Source organism: Rhinopithecus roxellana, chromosome 21 (genome assembly GCF_007565055.1).
Source record: "Rhinopithecus roxellana isolate Shanxi Qingling chromosome 21, ASM756505v1, whole genome shotgun sequence".
Lineage (NCBI taxonomy): Eukaryota > Metazoa > Chordata > Mammalia > Primates > Cercopithecidae > Rhinopithecus > Rhinopithecus roxellana.
Genome location: NC_044569.1, coordinates 78,709,701 through 78,731,611, shown reverse-complemented (window position 1 = coordinate 78,731,611; position 21,911 = coordinate 78,709,701). Strand labels below are relative to the sequence as shown.

Here is a 21,911-nt window from a genome sequence, read left to right as displayed (position 1 = left end):
AAAAATAAAAGTAAAAATCCTGTTTTTTATTTTGTTGAGTCTTGCTGTTATCCAGACTGGAGTGCAGTGGCACAGTAACAGCTCACTGCGGCCTCAACCTCCCTAGCTCAAGCCATCCTCCCACCTCAGCCTCCTGAGTAGTTGGGACTACAGGTGCACACCACCACACCCGGCCAATTTTTTTGACTACTTGTAGAGATGGGGGTATATGTTCCTCAGGATGGAAGAGTTTGTTATACAGGACATAGTACAATATAGTTTAAATTGTTTGTCAATAAAGTACAAAATGGAATATGCCCATTTTACTCCTCTTGGGGGACGAATGCAGTGTATGTCATCTTTCTCAATCCCAAGACTGGACCACCGTTGTTGAAGCGGGGAGACAGGCTGTAACTCCCATTTTCCTGAGATTCCTGTATCCCCCTTTAACTCACCTCCCTTCCCTATCTTTTTTCAAAACTACTGCACAGAGAATTATGTTACACACTAACTGGTATCATGGAATGGGTGCTTTACTTACGTCTATTATGAGTTTTATGTGTATTTACATGTTTTCTGGGTCACACCTTTTCTACACAGTATGCTAAAAAGTCACGCTTCTACAAGGGGTTTGAGTAGCAGCTGTAAGGGGTTTCTGTAGAAGTTATGATGTATTGAAGATCGTAATTAATACTTAACAAGCAGCCCATAGGATATGACATTGTATTTGGCAATGTAGTTTTATAATCCTGATATCTTACTTATAAGTAGTATCTCCATACAAAAATGTTTATTAAGCAATTAACAAGCTTTCTGCCTAGCTGCTAACAGGGCTTAAAAATCTTGCTCCACGGACACTTCATAAAATTGCTTTATAAGGTGATTAACAATTTGAAATGGATAAAATAGGTTTGGTTTATAAAGTTAAATCTGACATATAGCACTAGCATGTGGTAGCTTTTTCTTATCCACTTTTTTAAGTGCAAAATAATGGGTTATCTCCTACATGTCTTTCAGGGTGAATTATGAGAGTTAAATGTTTGCCTCCAGACAAAATTTTAATTAGACACACAAGTAGGAGAAAACCACTTTTAATTGAAAAATAAAGCAATACATCTCAAATAAGACTGTTTAACAACTAAACAGTAATTTGTTGAAATAGCTTTCCTAAGTGGTACTGTGAAATTTAGGTATTGGGAGTATCAATACAGTTTCCCTCTTTTAATCCTGACTCAGCTATAAGTAATATTAAAAATAAAAACTTTTCCCCATAAATTTAATTTCCATAAATTAAATCTGTAAAGTCTATCCCTATTCCCAATTCACTGACAAAAAGAGGGGAAATTTTAAACAATCATTTTCATACTGAGAAATTCTCAGATAAAAGCAAATAGTATTTTCCTTATGAAAAAGCTGATATGTGAGACACACAAGACTATCAATGATATTTAACTCATTCACAAAACTTTAAAACACAACTCCATCAAGATGACCTCTACTACAATTTTCCTTTAAAGAAGTTCCCAAATCCCAGAATGGTTTAACTTGACATATTGGATGTATTAAACTTTGAAAGAAACTATGAAAGTTACTGCTTTAAACTGGAAAAAACTATGGTCAAAAGTCTCTTAAAAAGGAGCTGTTTTTTAAATTACACCCATGTAACTGCAGAGAAAATGCTCAAGCACATACACAGTAAACATCACTCTTTAAAATGACAGAACGAAGGCATATGTTCATTAAGATGTATGGCTTTTTTTGTGGTGGTTATTACAATCCATAAAGTCTTTACTGTGTGACTGAAAAAGGTTTTTACAAAACTCCACTTCCAAAATTAACATTTTTATTAAATCAAGTTAAAAAAATGTTCAGTGTAGAAAAGTCAACAAGGGTTTTAACAAAACCAAAATATACCTTTTTATACAATATATGTATATATTAGCAGCAAACTACTTCTGAGATTCTCTTTTATGTTCTTTTAGTTATTTTAAAGAAAGCATAAACAATGTATATTAGTATGGAATGTCAGCGAATCCACTCTTAGTCCTTTATTCTGTGATTTGGGCCTTCTACAAAATACTTTGATTTTCACTAATGAATACTAAGAACAAACCCAATTTTGACTAAAAAGTAGTGAAACAGTGGTTGGTAGAATCTCTCATTATATCACGGTCACACATTATATTTGAGAATAACAAATGAGCACCATATACACAGGTAATTGTGTGTGTGTGTAAACTCAATTTTTAAGGTGTAATAGCAGCCAACTAGATCACTTAGCACTGTGACTATCACTTTTTAAAAATTTGGTGATATACAAAACTTTAACAAATCAGATAAACACTTCAACCCCCTATTGCTTGTCCATTTAAAAAATCCTTAATAGAAATTCTATATATAACCTGACAAACTGCATACATACATACATGTGTGTATATACACACACAAAAGTATATGTATATATACAATTATACATCTTTAGCTTTGAATAAATTTCTAAACTGAGATGAAGTCAAACCTCTCATTTACATCTTCTAGAATACAATATCACCAACTGAAAGTTTCTAATAACAGTTTCAACTTAGTTAATCAGAAATACTGGCTACTGAAAATTCTGAGGCCAAAGAGCTGTTATTCAGCTTAGTATATTCCAGGCTTACAAATCAGTCAAAAAGACTGAAATTACCAAATGCCCATGAAAGAAATAAATTTTTCTCTTTGTATTTCCTTCTAATAACAAAAAGAAAATATCTTTACAACAAGCTTTCACTTTTTAAAGAACTAAAATTATTACAGAAATCTCACTAGTCTTCAAAAATAGTAAATGTTATATAAATACAATTTTCTTATAGTTGAATTTTTCAGCTAGAATCTGCATTTTAAAATTTCCTTTGGATTATTCCATTTAGCACTTCAAGTTTCTATTCTGCAACTCTAATAACTGGCTCAGATTTGTTAGGTTATATCAATCACATCGTTCAAAATTTGATACTGTGTGTTAAATGTGTACAATAATAAAGTAAATGGGAGGAATGCACCAAATTTCAAAAGCAACATAATAATGAAAAATTCAAGAATATTTAATATTACAAAAAGATAAAGTACAACAGGGAGTCTCTTTTACCGTTACATTAGTGAAACATCTTTTTTATGCTTTTAAAGCTCATGTCATAACTTTTATTTTTTAACTTATCAAGAGGATGAAGTTTTTAGAAGCCCCACATTTATTTTCAATAAAAAACTAAAATGACTGAATTACTTTTATTAATATACACATCAAGTTACTGAAACGGTGACTTCATGTAGTTTCCCCCTTAAAGATGGCACTTGCAGGTACAAAGATGCAGAGATGTCTACAGCCTTCAGATGTTTACTTGAAAAGATTCTTCAACAGCAGTTTGATACTGGGTTTCTTCATCTAGCTGAAGATTCTAAAAACAGTAACATTCATGTCAACAGGAAAAACATATTCAACTACTCAATACTTTGCCCAATACATTAGACATCTTGATACACATTACACATACTCAGGACAGTTATGTACAACATATATAATGGTATCTTTTAAGATACAAGATTTGAATACCTGAACTTTAATAAAAACTTCAGTTGTAAAACAGAGAGATCAGCACAGAACAAAATCTGAGTTTTATAATGCCTTATCAAGTCATTAATAAAAAACGTGGTTAATTGTAAAGCTGGGTAAGCATGCGCCTGTAGTTGCAGCTATTCAGGAGGCTGAGGCAGAAGATAAGTTTGAGCCTATGAGTTTCAGGCCAGCCTGGGCAACACAGGGAGACTGTCTCTTTAAAAAATAAAAATAAAAAATGAAAAACACAACTGAAGTTAATCATAACACACAATCATAAATATTTTTTGATTTATGAATTTTTTGAAAATTTCATCTCTAGAAAATAATGCCAAATGTCTGACAGTGAACTGATTTTAAGAAAACAAGCATTTATTGAATTATGAGTTGAGTAAGGACTTTTTTTTTTTTTTTTTTTTTTTTCCGGGAGTTTGGCTCTGTCACTCAGGCTGGAGTGCAGTGGTACAATCTTGGCTCACCACAACCTCCACCTCCTGGACTCAAGCAATTCTTATGCCTCAGCCTCTCAAGTAGCTGGGATTACAGGTACACACCACCACACCCAGCTAATTTTTGTATCGTTAGTAGAGACAGGGTTTCGCCATGTTGCTCAGGCTGGTCTTGAACTCCCAGCCTCCGGTGATCCACCTGCCTTAGCCTCCCAAAGTACTGGGATTACAGGCATGAGCCATCGTGCCCAGCTCAGTAATAAATTCTTAACCATAACATGAAGTCTACAGCTTATTCAATCAGTTATAAAACTACTCCTTAATCTTAAAAATTACATTTGCTGTATTTGCTATCAATTTTATGCCCTATGAGTTTTGCTTTAAAATTAAGGCCTCTATTTGACAATGTGAAATAATTAGATTGTTGACTTTTCTTGTCTTTTTTTTTTTTTGAGACGGAATCTTGCTTTGTCGTCCAGGCTGGAGTGCAGTGGCATGATCTCTGCTCGCTGCAAGCTCCGCCTCCTGGGTTCATCCCATTCTCCTGCCTCAGCCTCCTGAGTAGCTGGGACTACAGGCACCCGCAACCACGCCCGGCTAATTTTTTGTATTTTTAGTAGAGACGGGGTTTCACTGTATTAGTCAGGATGGTCTTGATCTCCTGACCTTGTGATCCGCCCACCTGTGCCTCCCGAAGTGCTGGGATTACAGGTGTGAGTCACCATGCCCTGCCTAGATTACCTACTTTTCTATGGCAAGGTAAAACAACTTGACAATTAGATCAAAAGTGGTTCACAAATTTTTGTATTTCCAAATACATTACAATCTTTCTTACAATCTAGAGAATGTAATAATAATCTAGAATCAACACTGGAAGGCAGACAAAAATGTAGATTTTGTTCATGTCACTGTGCTTACCTAAACTGGAAAACAAATAGCCATTCTTTGTCAGGACTAATTTTAAATAAAGTTTTGATTAAACTGAAGTTGAATAAAATGCAATTTAACAATTAATAAAACAGGTATTCACCTAATTTTAAAAGTACATCACACATATTTAGAAGTAGAAATTAATCCATTTTGCTCTATGAATTCATTTTTACATTATACAACTTCTCTTACACTCTTAAGTCTCTTTGTAACCTAGCTTTGCCTGATAACTAAGCTCCCTCGTTTTTAAAAAGGATGTGTCTTACATGTTTGTTAGATGTGAGAAATCTAAGATTTCTAGCATAATACAAGCAACTTACATGACATGAGAAATGTATCCTCCATATGTTGTACCAATTTTACTTCTCTTGTAGGTATAATTTTCCCTTAAATCTACACAGAGTTTTCATGTAAATCATCATTTTGCTAATCTGGGTGCTTGCTGTTCCTCTATTAATTCTCTCTAGTACAGGAGGTAGAGAATAAACTCCATTTTTACCATTTCTACAAGCTAAAGTTCACCAATATTATTAAAAACCTAAGAACTTGCTCTAAATCCATCAAGATACAACAGCTTGCCACAAAATTTAAGTCTAGATTAAAAAAAAAAGTTATTTTAACTTCAATATTTAAACAGTACTTTTTTAATCTTGAAGAAATCACTTACCACAAATTCTCCATAATCAAACTGATGTCTCTGATTTAGATGACTAACAAAATTTCTGGTAATCTGGCTAGGATCTCCCCAAGGAAGAGACACACAAATAGGACATGTCTATAAGAAACGGATTGTTTTAAAAAAAATTTAATAAAAACAATGAAATATTATACAATTATTGAGACTATTAAAATAGAATAGGGATATGTAACCAAAAATATCTACGTGAGAAGCATTTTTAAAGGCCAAGTTCCATGACTAGATCATTTCCCAATTAATTACCTTAGATAAATGACATTAATCTAACACAGTAAGAATACCATTCTATTCCTTAAATCTCTTATTACACAAATGTTTCAACAGAAACAGCACATCTAGCTTTTAATAATACCAACTGTAATGATAGTTATCACTAACTGGTTGCCTGCAACATACCCAATATATTATCTCATTTGATCTATACAATAATCATATAATTAGTATTAGTTTTATTTCATTTGTAAGTAAAATAAAAATGAAGTAAACTGGAAAATTTACTTTAAATTGTATCCTTAGTTTTTCTTTTCTTTTTTTAAACTAGAGACACGGTCTCGCTGTTGTCCAGGCTGGGTCTCAAACTCCTGGGCTCAAGCAATCCTCCTGCCTTGGCCTCCCATAGTGCTGGGATTCAAGGCGTGTGCCACCACACCCAGCCATATCCTTACATTTAAATGAAGTACATCTTAAAAAGTGAATGGATAACATAATTGTAATAACACAAAAAAAACCTTCAGTAATTAAACTCTAGTCAAAGTTTATGATATATCGAATATTAGGCAGAAATGAATAAAAATTTGGTAATCCAATATAAAACTAAGTAAAATCTTAAATAAGAGCGAGATTTCCTGGAACTTCTTTGGCACTGTATTTGTCTAAGCATAACTGAACCCATTCTAATAAGCAAAGTAGGTAGTACACCTTCTTAGGTGGTATGTGAGAGCTTAAGATCATCCTCAATGGTTATTGAAGCATATTCTTTTTATCTTCTTTATTTTTAAATAGACAGGGTCTCACTATGTTGCCCAGGCTAGTCTCGAACTCTTGGGCTCAAACAATCCTCCCCTCTTGGCCTCCCAAAGTGCTAAATTACAGGCATAAGCCACCATGCCCAGTCCTGAAGCATATTCTTTCACAACTCTTCCTAGCATACTCAATAAAACAACTTAGAAATACCTACAGTTCTTATTGATAACATTTTCCTTCCTATTCTTCTTTCTGAAGACAGTATTTATATATCAAAATGTTCAGCTGAAAGGGAAATATCTCTCCCAGCTCAGTTTCTCCTGGTCCATTCACAGCTGAAATAACTTACCTGTGAAACACTTCTAGGATCATTGTATGCTGGAATCCTGAGTTCTGCTCTATCTCCCTCACTATCAAAAAGCTCTCACCATTTTCTTACATACCCTCAAAATGTCATAAAAAATATGTAGGCATCAAATAGAAAGTCTAAGTCTTTTCTTTCCTTGCTTTATGCATTCACATACCATATTCTGCAAGAAAACAATAAAAAGACCTGCTGACTTTATTCTTACTTATAGGTATTTTCACCTATAGCAATCAACCTGACTAGATCTACTTGTCTGCCATCTACAGAGCAAGTAGTAACTGAGGCCTCAATAGACAGGTTGTGCTATTGCGCAGGAATGAGTTCCCAGTTCATCTTTCATTACTTCACTCTTCTCCAGACTGCTATATTACCTCACACTATGCATCTCCCTTTTTATAATGAGTTACTGCAATTTTAAATATCTCATTTTGCTTCACAGTCATCAATCCTTTGTTGACAAAAATCTACCTTACTTATAATGCCCCAACCAAATATAAATCAACTACTTTCCCTCGTATACATAAAGTGAAATAAATACAACAGCATGTTTTATTCTAAGCAGAAGACTGTCTTAAACATATGTACTTACCACAGGAACTATCTGAAATAGGTGATTACTGTTACAGTGATCCAGTAAACGCTGTCTGGTAAAATTTGATTCTTGACACAGGGGACACTTAAAAGTAGGATGACCAGAAGAACTATAAAACAATTTTAAATGAAACATAGTTAATTCAAAATCATAACATAAAAATAATGCTCTCCTATTTTTTGAGGAATCACTACACATTTTTTAAAAAGTTATCATTATTAGACTATTCAAAGATTCTCTCATTTTGAACATGTTTTCAGGAAATGATGCATTACAGAGGTTCCCAATCTCAGTTTACAGTACTTTTAGTGTCCTCAGTAAATTTTTTCATGGTGTCTCTAGGTCAAAACAAAAACAAAACCAAAAATCTAGCTGGCTCCATTTATTACGTAGTTAGGTCCAAACTTAATTGTAGTCGTTTGTGTGATGCCAATAGCTGTCATTGTATGTCCCTTGAAAATTTTTAATATTCTGTAGTATTCCACATTTTGCAAACCTTTTATCTAGGAACTTAAAACTTCTAAAAGACTTCCATCAATATCGTATCTCTAATAAATATCAGGCCCTAGGAATCCAACATCCAAAATTCAAAGGAAAAGCAAAAAAAGCACTGATCATAAGAATGAAATACCCGAAAACATTCTAAGGATCAAGCATCACTGAGTTTTAATACTTCTGAATTTCAGGAAGGGACAGTTCAACATGGACAACTTTACCTGAATAATGTGTGGAAGAAACCTGACCACAGTGAAAGAGAATAGCTAAACTCTTTTAACCTAATGTGATTCTTAAAAGCAGTAACTTCATTTTCTATTTCTAAACTGCTAACTTCAAACACTATGCCTAATGATTTAACTGAATTTTTAAAGTTTAATTTACAGCCAGGCGCGGTGGCTCATGCCTGTAATCCCAGCACTTCGGGAAGCCTAGGCAGGTGGATTATCTGAGGTCAGGAGTTCGAGACCAGCCTGGCCAACATGGTGAAACCCTGTCTCTACTAAAAATACAAAAATTAGCCAGGCATGGTGGCGGGCGCCTATAATACCAGATACTCAGGAGGCTGAGGCAGGAGAATCACTTGAACCTGGGAGGCGCAGTTTGCAGTGAGCCAAGATCACACCACTGCACTCCAGCCTGGGCAAACAAAGCGAGACTCCGTCTCAAAAAAAAAAAAAAAAAAAGTTTAATTTAAAAAGCTATTTGATAATGTGATAAATATAATATTATTTGCTAAAGTGGCAGGATTTTTCAAAAGCTTACCTTGTATTCTCTTGGTAAGTTTCTGTGTTATCAGATGTGGATGTTTCACTCCTATTGCTTAAGAAGCACAGGGGGAAAAGTTAGTACCTCAGAGTAATGAAAACACATTAAAGGTTCATTATCTTGAACCATTAATGAAGAAGACTAGTCTGAATTTGTTTTAAAATTCTGAACTTCAATACTCCTTTTTCCTATTGGGTCCTTTAAGAAACAAAATCTGAACTTCAAATGGTTCTGAACTATGAAATAATTACAATATTAATTACTTTTAAATAAACTGCTTACTAGATTGTTATTCATGTTCTTTAAAATTAACTTATGCAGTTACAGAAGTATGGAGAATTTTGCAGAATTACCTTAAAAATCCCATTCCTCTACCTTTACCTAGACTAGTAAGCTTTTAAATGCTAGGGTAGACTCAAGAATTTGTGAACTTTTTTACTTGAAACTAGGACATGGTACAAGGTTATGCCCTCCAAAGTGGAGTAATTTAAGAAAATAGTAAATGTTCATTATGTTTGTATTTTATTTCCTAAAAGGAAAGAAACCAGGCTTCACTAACATTTAATATATAGAACAACTTGACATCTCTACTTTTACCATATGCCAAAGAGTCATGTGTCATATGGAATATCAGAGGAATCCTGAGGGAAGAGTAAGTATTCCATACAGGGACTGTCACTTGTGTGCTACATAAGTTGATTAATGCGGTCAATTTTTATTTATTTATTTATTTTTTGAGATGGAGTCTCAATCTGTCGCCCAGGCTGGAATGCAGTGGTGCAATCCTGGCTCACTGCAACCTCCGCCTCCTGGGTTCGAGCAATTCTTCTGCCTCAGCCGCCCAAGTAGCTGGGATTACAGGCGTGAGCCACCACGACTGGCTAATTTTTGTATTTTTAGTAGAGATGGGGTTTTGCCATGTTGGCCAGGCTGGTCTTGAACTCCTGAGCTCAGGTGATCCGCCCACCCCAGCCTCCCAAACTGCTGGGATTACAGGCGTAAGCCACCACACCCAGCCCAGTGTGGTCAATTTTATAAAAGCAAATGTCTTTCAACAGTAGAAATCTTAACACAGTAATAAGATAGGTAGTGGCTAAGAAAAAATTGTACAACACAGGTTGGTTCTATATCTCAATGCCAAAGTTTAGAAAGTTGAACTTAAACTGGTTATTCATTTTTCCTTTATAAAAAGACAAGGAGTACTATATCATCTACCTAGCAGCTGATCTTTCTTTTCTGTTTACTTTCATAATAAATGTATACACAACGTGTACACAGTGAAAAGGCACCATTCCAATGACACTCAGTTCACTTCTGTGAAGATAACCATGTTATGTCTCCACACATAGCCCAAGCAAGCAAGCAAACTTCACTGTTAAAATACATAACCTGGCTGGGCGCGGTAGCTCACGCCTGTAATCCCAGCACTTTGGGAGGCCGAAGTGGGCGGATCACGAGGTCAGGAGATCGAGACCATCCTGGCTAACACGGTGAAACCCCGTCTCTACTAAAAATACAAAAAAATTAGCCAGGCGTGGTGGCGGGTGCCTGTAGTCCCAGCTGCTGGGGAGGCTGAGGTAGGAGAATGGCGTGAACCCAGGAGGCGGAGCTTGCAGTGAGTTGAGATCGCACCACTGCACTCCAGCCTGGGCAACAGAGCAAGACTCCGTCTCAAAAAAAAAAAAAAAACATAACCCAGCCTGGGCGCAGTGGCTCACACTTGTAATCCCAGCACTTTGGGAGGCCGAGGCAGGCGGATCACAAAGTCAGGAGTTCAAGACCAGCTAGCCAACATGGTGAAACCCCGTCTCTACTAAAAACAAAAATTAGCCGGGCGTGTAATCCCAGCTACTTGGGAGGCTGAGGCAGAACTGCTTGAAACCAGAAGGTGGAGGTTGTAGTGAGCTGAGATTGTGCCACTGCACTCCAGCCTGGGCAACAAGAGTGAAACTCCATCTGAAAAGAAAGTACATAACCCAAATAGACTATTAAACTACTATTTGCACCTTTCTGGAACTAAAAACCTGCTCTTCAAAATAAAGTCAAATTACGGAGAGTGCATTTATTAAGGGAGTGTTATATGATTTTGTTACCAAAAACAGCATGTGTCACCAGTTAAAGAAAAACAACTCATATCTATACATTTAAAATTGGTAGATTTTTCTAACCAGCTTAAAAATTTTCCAAATTAACATAATCAATGGTTTTTGAATGTGCCCTTTAAAAATACTATAACAACTTCTAATTGGTTTATAGAACTATAATATCATTGGGGAAGATGCAAATTTCAGCAACAATCCTTTTTATATTTAGAAAACAGGTTTAAAATTTTGGGGCTTTTTTTTTTTGAGATGGAGTTTCGCTCTTCTTGCCCGGGCTGGAGTGCAATGGCACAATCGTGGCTCACTGCAACCTCCGTCTCCTGGGTTCAAGTGATTCTCCCACCTCAGCCTCCCGAGAAGTTGGGATTACTGGCATGCACGACCACACCCAGCTCGTTTTGTATTTTTAGTAGAGACAGAGTTTCTCCATGTTGGTCAGGCTGGTCTCAAACTCCCGACCTCAGGTGATCCACCTGCCTTGGCCTCCCAAAGTGCTGGGATTATAAGCGTGAGCCACCACACACAGCCAGATTTGAAAATTTTTATTTTATCCTATGGCATACATTTTCCATTTGATCTACTTTTTTTTTTTTTTTTTTTGAGACAGTCTTGCTCTGTCTCCCAGGCTGGAGTGCAGTAGTACAATCTTGGCTCATTGCAAACTCCTCCTCCTGGGTTCAAGTGATTCTCGTGCCTCGGCCTCCCAAGTAGCTGGGTCTACTGGCACATGCCACCATGCCTGGTTAATTTTTGTATTTTTAGTAGAGACAGGGTTTTACCATGTTGGCCCAGCTGGTCCTGACCTCAAGTGATCCACCCACCTCGATCTCCCAAAGTGCAGGGATTATAGGCGTGAGCCACCGCACCCGGCCAGTACTACGCATACCTTTAAATAAACAAACACTGGGGGTACATACTCAATTCTTTTACTGATAGGGTAATGCAATCACAAAACTTCTGATTTAAAGCATTTAATATCAAAGTTAATACCCTTTTTAAACATGTTCTCCCTTCTATCTACCATTGTAACTCTCAATTTTTCCATTATTACTATCATTATCATCATTCTAGTTCTTCCTAGTCATCCTTGTTTCATGCCTGGCCTGTTGTATCCATCATGCCTGCTCATCCTTGTATCATGCCTGCTCATTTAGCTCGGAAGAGGTTCAACAATAGAAACTCAATTACTGACAGTAAATTATTATTATTATTATTATTTTTTTTTTTTTTTTTTTTTTTTTTTTTGAGACGGAGTCTCGCTCTGTCACCCAGGCTGGAGTGCAGTGGCCGGACCTCAGGTCACTGCAAGCTCCGCCTCCTGGGTTTACGCCATTCTCCTGCCTCAGCCTCCGGAGTAGCTGGGACTACAGGCGCCCGCCACCTCGCCCGGCTAGTTTTTTGTATTTTTAGTAGAGACGGGGTTTCACCATGTTAGCCAGGATGGTCTCGATCTCCTGACCTCGTGATCCGCCCGTCTCGGCCTCCCAGAGTGCTGGGATTACAGGCTTGAGCCACCGCGCCCGGCCATTATTATTTTTAAAAAATATGATTTTATCAGATACAGAAACACCAATAAAATTCAATCTCCATAATAAAACAAAAAGTTTACTTTCCCATAGTTATGTCTGTTGCTTTTAAATTTAATGTTCTATATCTCACTTGGTTTACTGCATTCAATAGGATATCTATCCAATGTTAAATAGTAAGCACAATACTTTTTAAAAATACAAATGCCTAGACTCCAGATATCAGAATATCTGGAACTCTAGCCAGATGTATATGTTTTTAATTTCATACATGATTCTGATTTGAGTAAAACTATTTAATGGGGAAATCTTAAATTCAGGGTAATACTGACATGGAGCAGATAAACTGTAAAACTAAAAGATCTATGCTAAAAAACTATAGTAAATATTATACTTATTTGTAAAATTATAGGTGTATTCCCACTAAAATCAGGAACAAGAAAAAGGTGCCTGCTATTTAACACTGAATAGAAAACCTACTCAATGCAGGCCGGGCGCGGTGGCTCAAGCCTGTAATCCCAGCACTCTGGGAGGCCGAGACGGGCGGATCACGAGGTCAGGAGATCGAGACCATCCTGGCTAACACAGTGAAACCCCGTCTCTACTAAAAAAATACAAAAATCTAGCCGGGTGAGGTGGCGGGCGCCTGTAGTCCCAGCTACTCGGGAGGCTGAGGCAGGAGAATGGCGTAAACCCAGGAGGCGGAGCTTGCAGTGAGCTGAGATGTGGCCACTGCACTCCAGCCCGGGCGACAGAGCGAGACTCTGTCTCAAAAAAAAAAAAAAAAAAAAAAAACCTACTCAATGCAATAAATAAAGTATTATATAGAACAGTAGGTTTAAAAGCAGACAAAACTGTGGGAAAATATGATTTTCTATATAATAAATGTAAAAGAATCAACAGATAGATTATAAGAACTACCAGATTAGAACTATTACAACTAATAAATCATCAAAGTTGCTGAAAACAAGATTAACATAAAAATCAATTGATATTTCTACTCTCTAGTAATAACTAATTAGATTATCAAACAGGGGAAAAAAGGGCTCATTTTTATAGCAACAAAAACTATAAGGTTTTACTAGAAAAATATATAAAACATTTACTCATGTTCTAAATGAACTGTTAATGCATTTTTTTAAAATGGGAGGCTGGGCGCAGTGGCTCACTCCTGTAATCCCAGCACTTTGGGAGGCTAAGGCAGGCGGATCACCTGAGGCCAGGAGGCCGAGACCAGCTTGGCCAACATGGCAAAACTCTGTCTGTACCAAAAATACAAAAATTAGCCAGGCATGGTGGTGCATGCCTGTAGTCCCCGTTACTCAGGAGTCTGAGGCAGAAGAATCACTTGAACCCAGAGGCGGAGGTTGTAGTGAGCTGAGATAGCACCACTGCATTCCAGCCTGAGAGACCGAGTGAGACTCTGTCTCAAAAAAATAAAAATAATAAATAAAATGAGAAAGAGGCCAGGCACCACAGTGGCTCATGCCTGTGATCCCAACACTTTGGGAGGCTAAGGTAGGAGGACTGTTTGATCCCCAGAGTTTGAGATCGGTCTGGGCAACACAGTGAGACCCTGCTTCAATAAAATAAAAAATTGAGAGGTCATATTTCTAGAGGAATGAAAAATGGATCACCTCCTACTGCCACCGCCCCCCCCCCTCCCCCGCCAGAAAAAACACTAGAATGCAGAGATGTGTAGAACAGAAGTGGTATTATAAATCAGTAGACAAAGAACCGGCTCCTCAATGAATGGTACCAAAACAAATGGTTTATCACAGGGAAAATTTTTCCTACCTCACATTATACATCTCAAATAAATGTGAAAAGCTCAGCTTTTAAAGTTTAAGAAGAAAATATCTTTTATAACCTTGATGTAGAAAAAATTTCTCAAGCATGATATAAAAAGAAAATTAAAGAATATACATATACATATAAATACAAGTGCTGTAATCCCAGCACTTGGGGAGTGTAATACATGTAAATACTTTTCTATGTCAAAAGACACCATACAAAACCAGCCAAAGACTAAACAAAGATATCTGCAATGCATGTAACAAAGGATTTTTTTTTTTTTCTTTTTTTGAGACAGAGCCTCGCTCTGTTGCCCAGGCTGGAGTATACTGACACGATCCCAGCTCACTGCAACCTCGGCCTCCCAGGTTCAAACAATTCTCCTGCCTCAGCCTCCTGAGTAGCTGGGATTACAGGTGCGCATCACCACGCCCAGCTAATTTTTGTATTTTTAGTAGAGACAAGGTTTCACCATGTTGGCCAGGCTAGTCTCAAACTTCTGACCTAGTGATCTACCCACCTTGGCCTCCCAAAGTGCTGGGATTACAGGTGTGAGCCACCACGCCAGCATTATCATTTTTTGAGAAAGAGTCTTGCCCTATCTCCCAGGCTGGAATGCAGTGGCCAGATCTCAGATCGCTGCAACCTCTGCCTCCCGGGTTTAAGCAGTTCTCCTGCCTCAGCTTCCTGAGTAGTTGGGACTACAGTTGTGTGTCACCACGACTGGCTAATTTTTTTATTTTTAGTAGAGACGAGGTTTCACCATGTTGGCCAGGCTGGTCTTGAACTCCTGACCTCAGGTGATCTGCCCACCTCAGCCTCCAAAGCTGGGATTACAGGCGTGAGCCACTGCACCCAGCCATAACAAAAATTATCCAGAATATATGAAGAATACCTATAAACAAGAAAAAGAACATTTTAATACTATGCCAGATTTCTTCAGTTATTTAGCCACTTAAAATATTAAACAATCTGGAGAGAAATTTATTAGGAAAAATAAAAGACTGATGGCAATTTTCCTTTTTTAGTTTTTGTGAAGAGCTGTATTTGAAATAAACTGTATGAGCCTACTGATACCCAGTTATTAATGTTTACAGAGTCAAGATTAGTAGGAACAGTCTGAAAACAGACCAAATGATTTCCAAGGAAGATAAAATTGAAACGTCTTCTGTATCTTAATCATTACATTCATCTTCCCTCCTCCTCCCCACTTCCTGTGGTTAAAGAAAACAAAAATATATAACCTTACGTTAGAAGCAGAATTTTGTTATAAAATAGGAATAGCCTTAGTAAAATTAGCACTGCTATCTAATTATTATGAGAAACTACCCCACACCAATGCAATAATTTTGCTAAAACATCCTCCAATATTTACTAATTTATAGTAAACAGTACTACTCTGAATGGTATGAATGAAAGTGGCATAGATTATTTTAGATAGCTCAACGGGAAGTTATAGCTTACAGTTAGATATACGGAAAAAATAATGTCTGTTTTACTGATTCCTGTATATTCAATAACACATGGAGTGTGTCCTGTACTTCAGAAGGTATAATAAACAGTATGAATTTGTGAAATGATCTATGAATTTATTTTGCAATTTTTTTTTTCTACTCAGATAATGCCACTTTTAGAATTTCCATAGCCATGCTCTATTCAGCTGTCTTCTTCAGGTTCTGGTATCTATTTTCTCCTCTCTCCTGCTTTCAGCAGACCCAGAGCACACCATTATTCCTTGTGGCTTCCTATACCCTACTTATATAGTGTACCTAATATACTATTCTTTAAAAATAGTCCCTTTACTAAATTCTCCTCAAATTGCATAATTACAGCCCACTGTTTCCTGCTCAGACCATGAGTATACCATGGATCATATCTTATTTTTCCTACCATTAAAACAAAAAATTTCTGGCTGGGCGCGCTGGTTCATGCCTGTAATCCCAACACTTTAGGAGGCCAAGACAGGTGGATCAATCACCTGAGGTCAGGAGTTCGAGACCAGCCTGGCCAACATGGTGAAACCCCATCTCTACAAAAAATACAAAAATTAATTAGTTGGGAGTGGTCGTGGGCACCTGTAATCCCAGCTACTCGGGAGGCTTAGGCAGGAGAATCACTTGAACCTGGGAGGTAGATGTTGCAGTGAGCTGAGATCGTGTCATTGCACTCCAGCCTGGGCAATAAGAGCAAAACTCTGTCTACAAATAAATTAAAAATAAAAATAAAAATAAATATTTCTGGCTGGGCATGGTGGCTCATGCCTGTAATCCCAGCACTTTGAGAGGTCAAGGCAGGTGGATCGCCTGAGGTCAGGAGTTTGAGACCAGCGTGGGCAACAAATTGAGAACCCCATCTCAATTTGTTTAACACCAAAACCCCCCCGCCCCCCAAAAAAATCAAAAATTAGATGGACGTGGTGGCATGCGCCTGTGGTCCTAGCTACATGGGAGGCTGAGGCAGAAGGATTGCTTGAGCTCAGGAGGTTGAGGCTACAGTGAGCCATGTTCACACCATTGCATTCCAGCCTGGATGACAGAGCAAGACCCTGTCTAAAAACAAAACAGAACAAACAAAATACATTTAAAAATTAAAAAAAAAACACTTTTCCTTCCTTTGCCAATTTTCTTACTAACTAAAAATCCATATGCAAACTCAATTATTCCATTGCAATCAGAACTCTGCATAGGATATAGAAATAAATAAGACTAAAAAGCTCATTCTAGGTGAGGAGACAGGCTGAAATAAATAAATAAATACAATAAAGTTTAGATATCTAATAGCATAAAGAACAGTTCTACCAAGAAGAAGAAATTCTAGAGTTCAGGAAGAATCTTACTGAGTAGCTAATACTTGGTCTAAGTCTTCAAGGAGAAGAAAAAAGTCGACCAGCTGGCAAAATGCAGGTTGGGATATTACTGGTAAAAGTGTGGAGGTGAGGGAGTGATAATGATGATGATGAGGAAGAAGTAACATTTTTCAAGCAAAGTACCATTCAAGTTTCTTTATCTGTATTAACTCATTTATTAACTTCAACCCAATGAGGTCCTAATATCATCATCGCCTCTCATACCTTTCCCCAAACAGATGAGACAACTGTGGCAGTTTCTTGCCAATGTAATACAATTAGTAAGTGACATCTGAAATTTGAACCCAGCACTCTGGGTCCAAGCCTACATTTTTAACCACAGTCATATTGTTTTTCAAGAATGGCAAAGATACGGAACAAATAATTCAACATGGCTAAGGCATGTGATGCAACGATGGATAACCAAGAAAGAGCTATAAAAAGAGAGGAAAGGGCCAGATCAGAAAGGCTTTGGAACAAGGAATTTTGTCGTGTGTGTGTGTGCGTGTTTTAGACGGAGTCTGACTCTGTCGCCCAGCCTAGAGTGCAGTGGTGTGCTCTCGGCTTACTGCAACCTCCGTTTCCTAGGTTCAAGTGATTCTCCTGTCTAAGCCTCCCAAGTAGCTGGGAATATAGTCACGTGCCACCACGCCCGGCTAATTTTTGTATTTTTAGTAGAGACAAGGTTTCACCATATTGTCCAGGCTGGTCTTGAACACCTGACCTCAAGTGATCTGCCTACCGTGGCCTCCCAAAGTGCTGGGATTACAGGTGTTAGCCACTGCGCCCAGCCGGAATTTTGTCTTTTACACTTCATTAATATTACTTTGGCGATAGAATGCAACACAGATTAGAGGATAACTACCAACTAAAAGACTATTATCATAGTTCGAGTGAGAGATGATGAAGGCCTGAGCTAGGGAAGTGACAAGATAAAATAAAAGTATAGATGAGGAATATTGCTATTAGGAATCAAGTGTCTATGACCAAGTGGATCTAAGAAGTAAGGGGGAGGAAGGCCTGTCTCCTGACAAGAAAATTTGGCCATTAAAAGCAGTGATTACAGTCATGTACACTAAGAACTTTACTGAAAGCTGGGGATATGCTCAACAAGACAAACACCATCCCCTCACTTAAGAACAATCTATTGGGTAAAAAAGCAGATAGGAAATTACAATAAAGTAGAAGTACAACAATAAGAAAAACATAGAAATGAAGAAACCCAGAAGGACTAAAAAAAACTACAAGAGCAACAAATTTCAACCAGATTTCCTTGACACTAACAAATCAAGTAAAATGAGAACCTTAAAAGTTTTTTCAGACAAATCAAGTAAAATGAGAACCTTAAAAGTTTTTTCAGACTAGGCAATCAGAAAATTACTACAGATCTTTACCAATCACTAAAGATCTTTACCAGAAATTTCAATGATTTTGGGAACTATATGATAAGGTATATCATATAGTTATGATATGATAACTATCATATCATAGTAGAGAAGACGCCCAATGTAATATGATCAACATGAAGTGCTCACGGGCGGTTAAGTTACTAAAAATTAGCAATAGGTAAAATGAAAAGCCACTAAAATAAAATCTTAGAGACTGCTTAACATACTGCCTCCTGGGAACTTTTCTATAATGGTGGCAATATTGTCTTTCCTTACACAGTTATGTGTGTGCTTACTACTGAAGTTTTCAAAATTAACAATGCACTGTTATAGGGATACATGCATGGGTGATGATACATAAAGAAAATCAAAGGAATGAATAATCCAAATAAGAGGATAGTGGTTGCATCTAGGAGTATACGGTTCGAATGGGCAGGAGCTCACATAGAGATTCTAAAGTTCTGACAAATGTCCTATTTCTTGACCTGGGTTAATAGGTAACTGGATGTTTATCATTTTTTTTTTAAACCACAAGTGCATTTTGGCCATTTTTCTGTGTAAAATACATTTCATAAAAATGTTTAATGTACATAAATCTGAAATAAGATACAAATCAATCCAAATCTAGTTGTTTAAAAGAAATGAGACTCAAATAGAACTGCATTGCACCTGGTTTCACTTTTACATGACATTTTAGAATAAAAATTTCAAACTCTAAGTCTATCCCTTAGATAGCAAAGAAAAAATAGGTTGTAGTTTGCAAATACATTACTGAAAAGATTTTTCTATAGTTTTTCAAATCATTTCAGTTGCAAAATCAGTAAGAGAAGAATCTCTAACTTATTTTTTACTCAAAAATGAAAATTCTTAGAATGATTTTAAATAACATAAACTTAAGTTCATGAAGTTCATCTCCCAGATGAGATCTTACGTGTGCCCAACAGATTTTGAAGGCAAATGCTGTAGTTCTGATACTTGGCAATTCACTTTAAAAACACACGTGTACATACACACACATCCCCCCAAATACCTTATCATATAGTTCCCAAAACAATTTCCATTTCAATTATGAAAATTCTGTATTTAGGAATAAGTATTGCTTACCTGTTCCCTACTGAATCTTGAGAGATCTGAAAGTTTGGAATGATAGAAGAAACACCATATTCATCCTGATACTTCTTACAAGATTTGTAATGATGTCTCATGCGATAGAATTTAATCTGTAAATTATTAAAATGTGACTTTTAATTTAAAATAGAACTCATAAGATTTGAGATAGTATCAAAAAGAGGAAAAAAAAACCTAAATACTCCTTTTAAACAAGAGTTGTATTTTTTTAAAGTAAATGATTTCATTCTGAAGTAGGAGTTAAAAATAGATAATACATTTCTGTTCATTAAATGAAGAGATGGAGAAGAGTCCATCTGTCCATAAATTCACTGCAAAAAATAGCAAATAACTTCACACTTGAAAAGACACTACTAGTAGTAGACAAAAAAATTAAAAGCACTAAGAGGATGCCAGATGCTATTGGGCATGTCTTATTATTAAACTTCTGCAGCCTGGCAGAGTTAGAAAGCAGTTTTAAAAAATTAAGTTCCTAGCTGGGTGCAGTGGCTCACACTTGTAATCCCAGCCCTTTGGGAGGCTGGGGTGGTGGACTGCTTGAGTTCAGGGGATCGAGACCAGCCTGAGTAACATGGCAAAATCCCGTTTATACAAAAAATAAATAAATTAGCCAGGTGTAATCTCAGCCACCTGAGGGACTGAGGCAGGAGGATTGCTTAAAGCCTGGGAAGTCAAAGCTGCAGTGAGCCAAGACTGTGCCACTGTACTCCAGCCTGGGTGACAAAGTGAGACCTTGTCTCCAAAAAAAGAAAAAAAAATTAAGTTCCCAAGAATACTTGGAACATTTTTCAGTTTCTCACTGAGAGGAATAGCCAGAATCTCTCAAGTGTGTTTTCTAGCTTCAATTCATTGCCCTGTCAAACACTTCCTTCGAAAAGATGGAAAAGCAGATCTGACTTGTGTGAATGCATGGAATAGCAACCAGTTTTGCTCTGAATTCATTAGCTATTAGAAAAAATGTCGGTGATAAATCTATAGACACATGGATATACTCAAAGCCTAACCACCCCTCACTATTTTATTCCTTCTCCAAATGATAGAACAATAAAATCCAGATTAGAGAATTAATGCTGGTTATTTGTTAACACTTGATTTTCCTACATGTTCCTTAAAATTAACCAAATATTTTGTGATTTCTTTTTTTTTTTTTTCTGACAGTTTTGTTCTTGTTGCCCAGTGTGGAGTGCAATGGCACAATCTCAGCTCACCACAACCTCCACCTCCTGGGTTCAAACAATTCTGCCTCAGCCTCCCAAGTAGCTGGGATTGCAGGCATGCACCACCACACCAGCTGATTTTTGTATTTTTAGTAGAGATGGGGTTTCACCATGTTGGTCAGGGTGGTCTCGAACTCCTGACCTCAGGTCATCTACCCACCTTGGCCTCCCAAAGTGCTGGGATTATAGGCGTAAGCCACCATACCCGGAGCTTGTGATTTCTTAAATACATAAATACATAAGTAAGGTGAGCAGCTAGAGAGTTCCTTAACTACATAAATCCATGTGCCCAAACTAGTAACATGTCTATGTGCAAAGCTGCAATAATGATGCTACCATGAGAAAAACTTAAGGGTTGAATTTGTACCAGGATGGGGTTTAAATGAGCTAAATGCCAGCTTGCTAATTTAGTTACTTTAAGTAAGTAATCAATGAGAAACTACTTTTAGAAAAATGCCATGCTAAATATTATGAAATTCAGTGATTTTTTTTCAGTCTCATTTCTCAGTAAGTTTATAATCTAGTAAGATCTATGACCACAGCTTTTTTTGGCCTTTTCTATCCAATTCCCAGTCTAAATACCTTTCATCTTTTCAAAAAAAACAAAAAAAGCAGCAACCAAGAAAATTCAAACAAGAATTTCAGAGTAGAAACTTGGCTTCCAAAGAAGAGATATGTCACATTTACTCTACCTGTTTTGCACAGCATCTGCAGCTACCAGAAAACTTCCGCATTATATTTTCAAGGTCTAAGGCCCGTTCAGGACACGCTCTCTCTCTTCTAGTCACATTTCCACGACACAGGGGACAATGTGCTCCGCTTTCCCTCATTGCAGTCAGGAAACATTTTCTACAGAAGCTAAACCAAACATTGTGACACATTAATTACAGAAAAAAATTACTCTTTTCATCTCTATAAATACAAACAAGTGATTATAAATATGTATTCAAATTAAATAAGTTAGGCTACTCATATGCAATAAATCTCAGAAGTTTAAGAACTGTATATGTAGTTATCAGAGAGTAAGACTGATAACTGGACTAGATGGGAAGATTTTAAAAATTACACTCAAGTCTGCTTTA

General features: G+C 37.0%; 1 protein-coding gene across 3 annotated transcripts in view; it reads right to left on the bottom strand.

Moving 5' to 3' along the window:
- Positions 1–1,054: 1,054 nt before the first annotated feature.
- The window catches only part of RNF138 (ring finger protein 138), a 40,750-nt gene continuing 19,893 nt past the window's right edge, over positions 1,055–21,911 (bottom strand). For 2 of the 3 annotated variants that reach the window (XM_030926033.1, XM_010380734.2), the window contains 6 exons: positions 21,522–21,687; positions 19,589–19,704; positions 8,827–8,883; positions 7,564–7,675; positions 5,615–5,722; positions 1,055–3,410 (listed from right to left, as the gene is read on the bottom strand). In XM_030926033.1, the coding sequence (XP_030781893.1) occupies positions 3,342–3,410; positions 5,615–5,722; positions 7,564–7,675; positions 8,827–8,883; positions 19,589–19,704; positions 21,522–21,659 (600 nt within the window). In that variant the 5' untranslated portion in view covers positions 21,660–21,687 and the 3' untranslated portion in view covers positions 1,055–3,341. The remainder of the gene's footprint in view (positions 3,411–5,614; positions 5,723–7,563; positions 7,676–8,826; positions 8,884–19,588; positions 19,705–21,521; positions 21,688–21,911) is intronic. The other variant, XM_030926032.1, reaches the window with a different exon arrangement.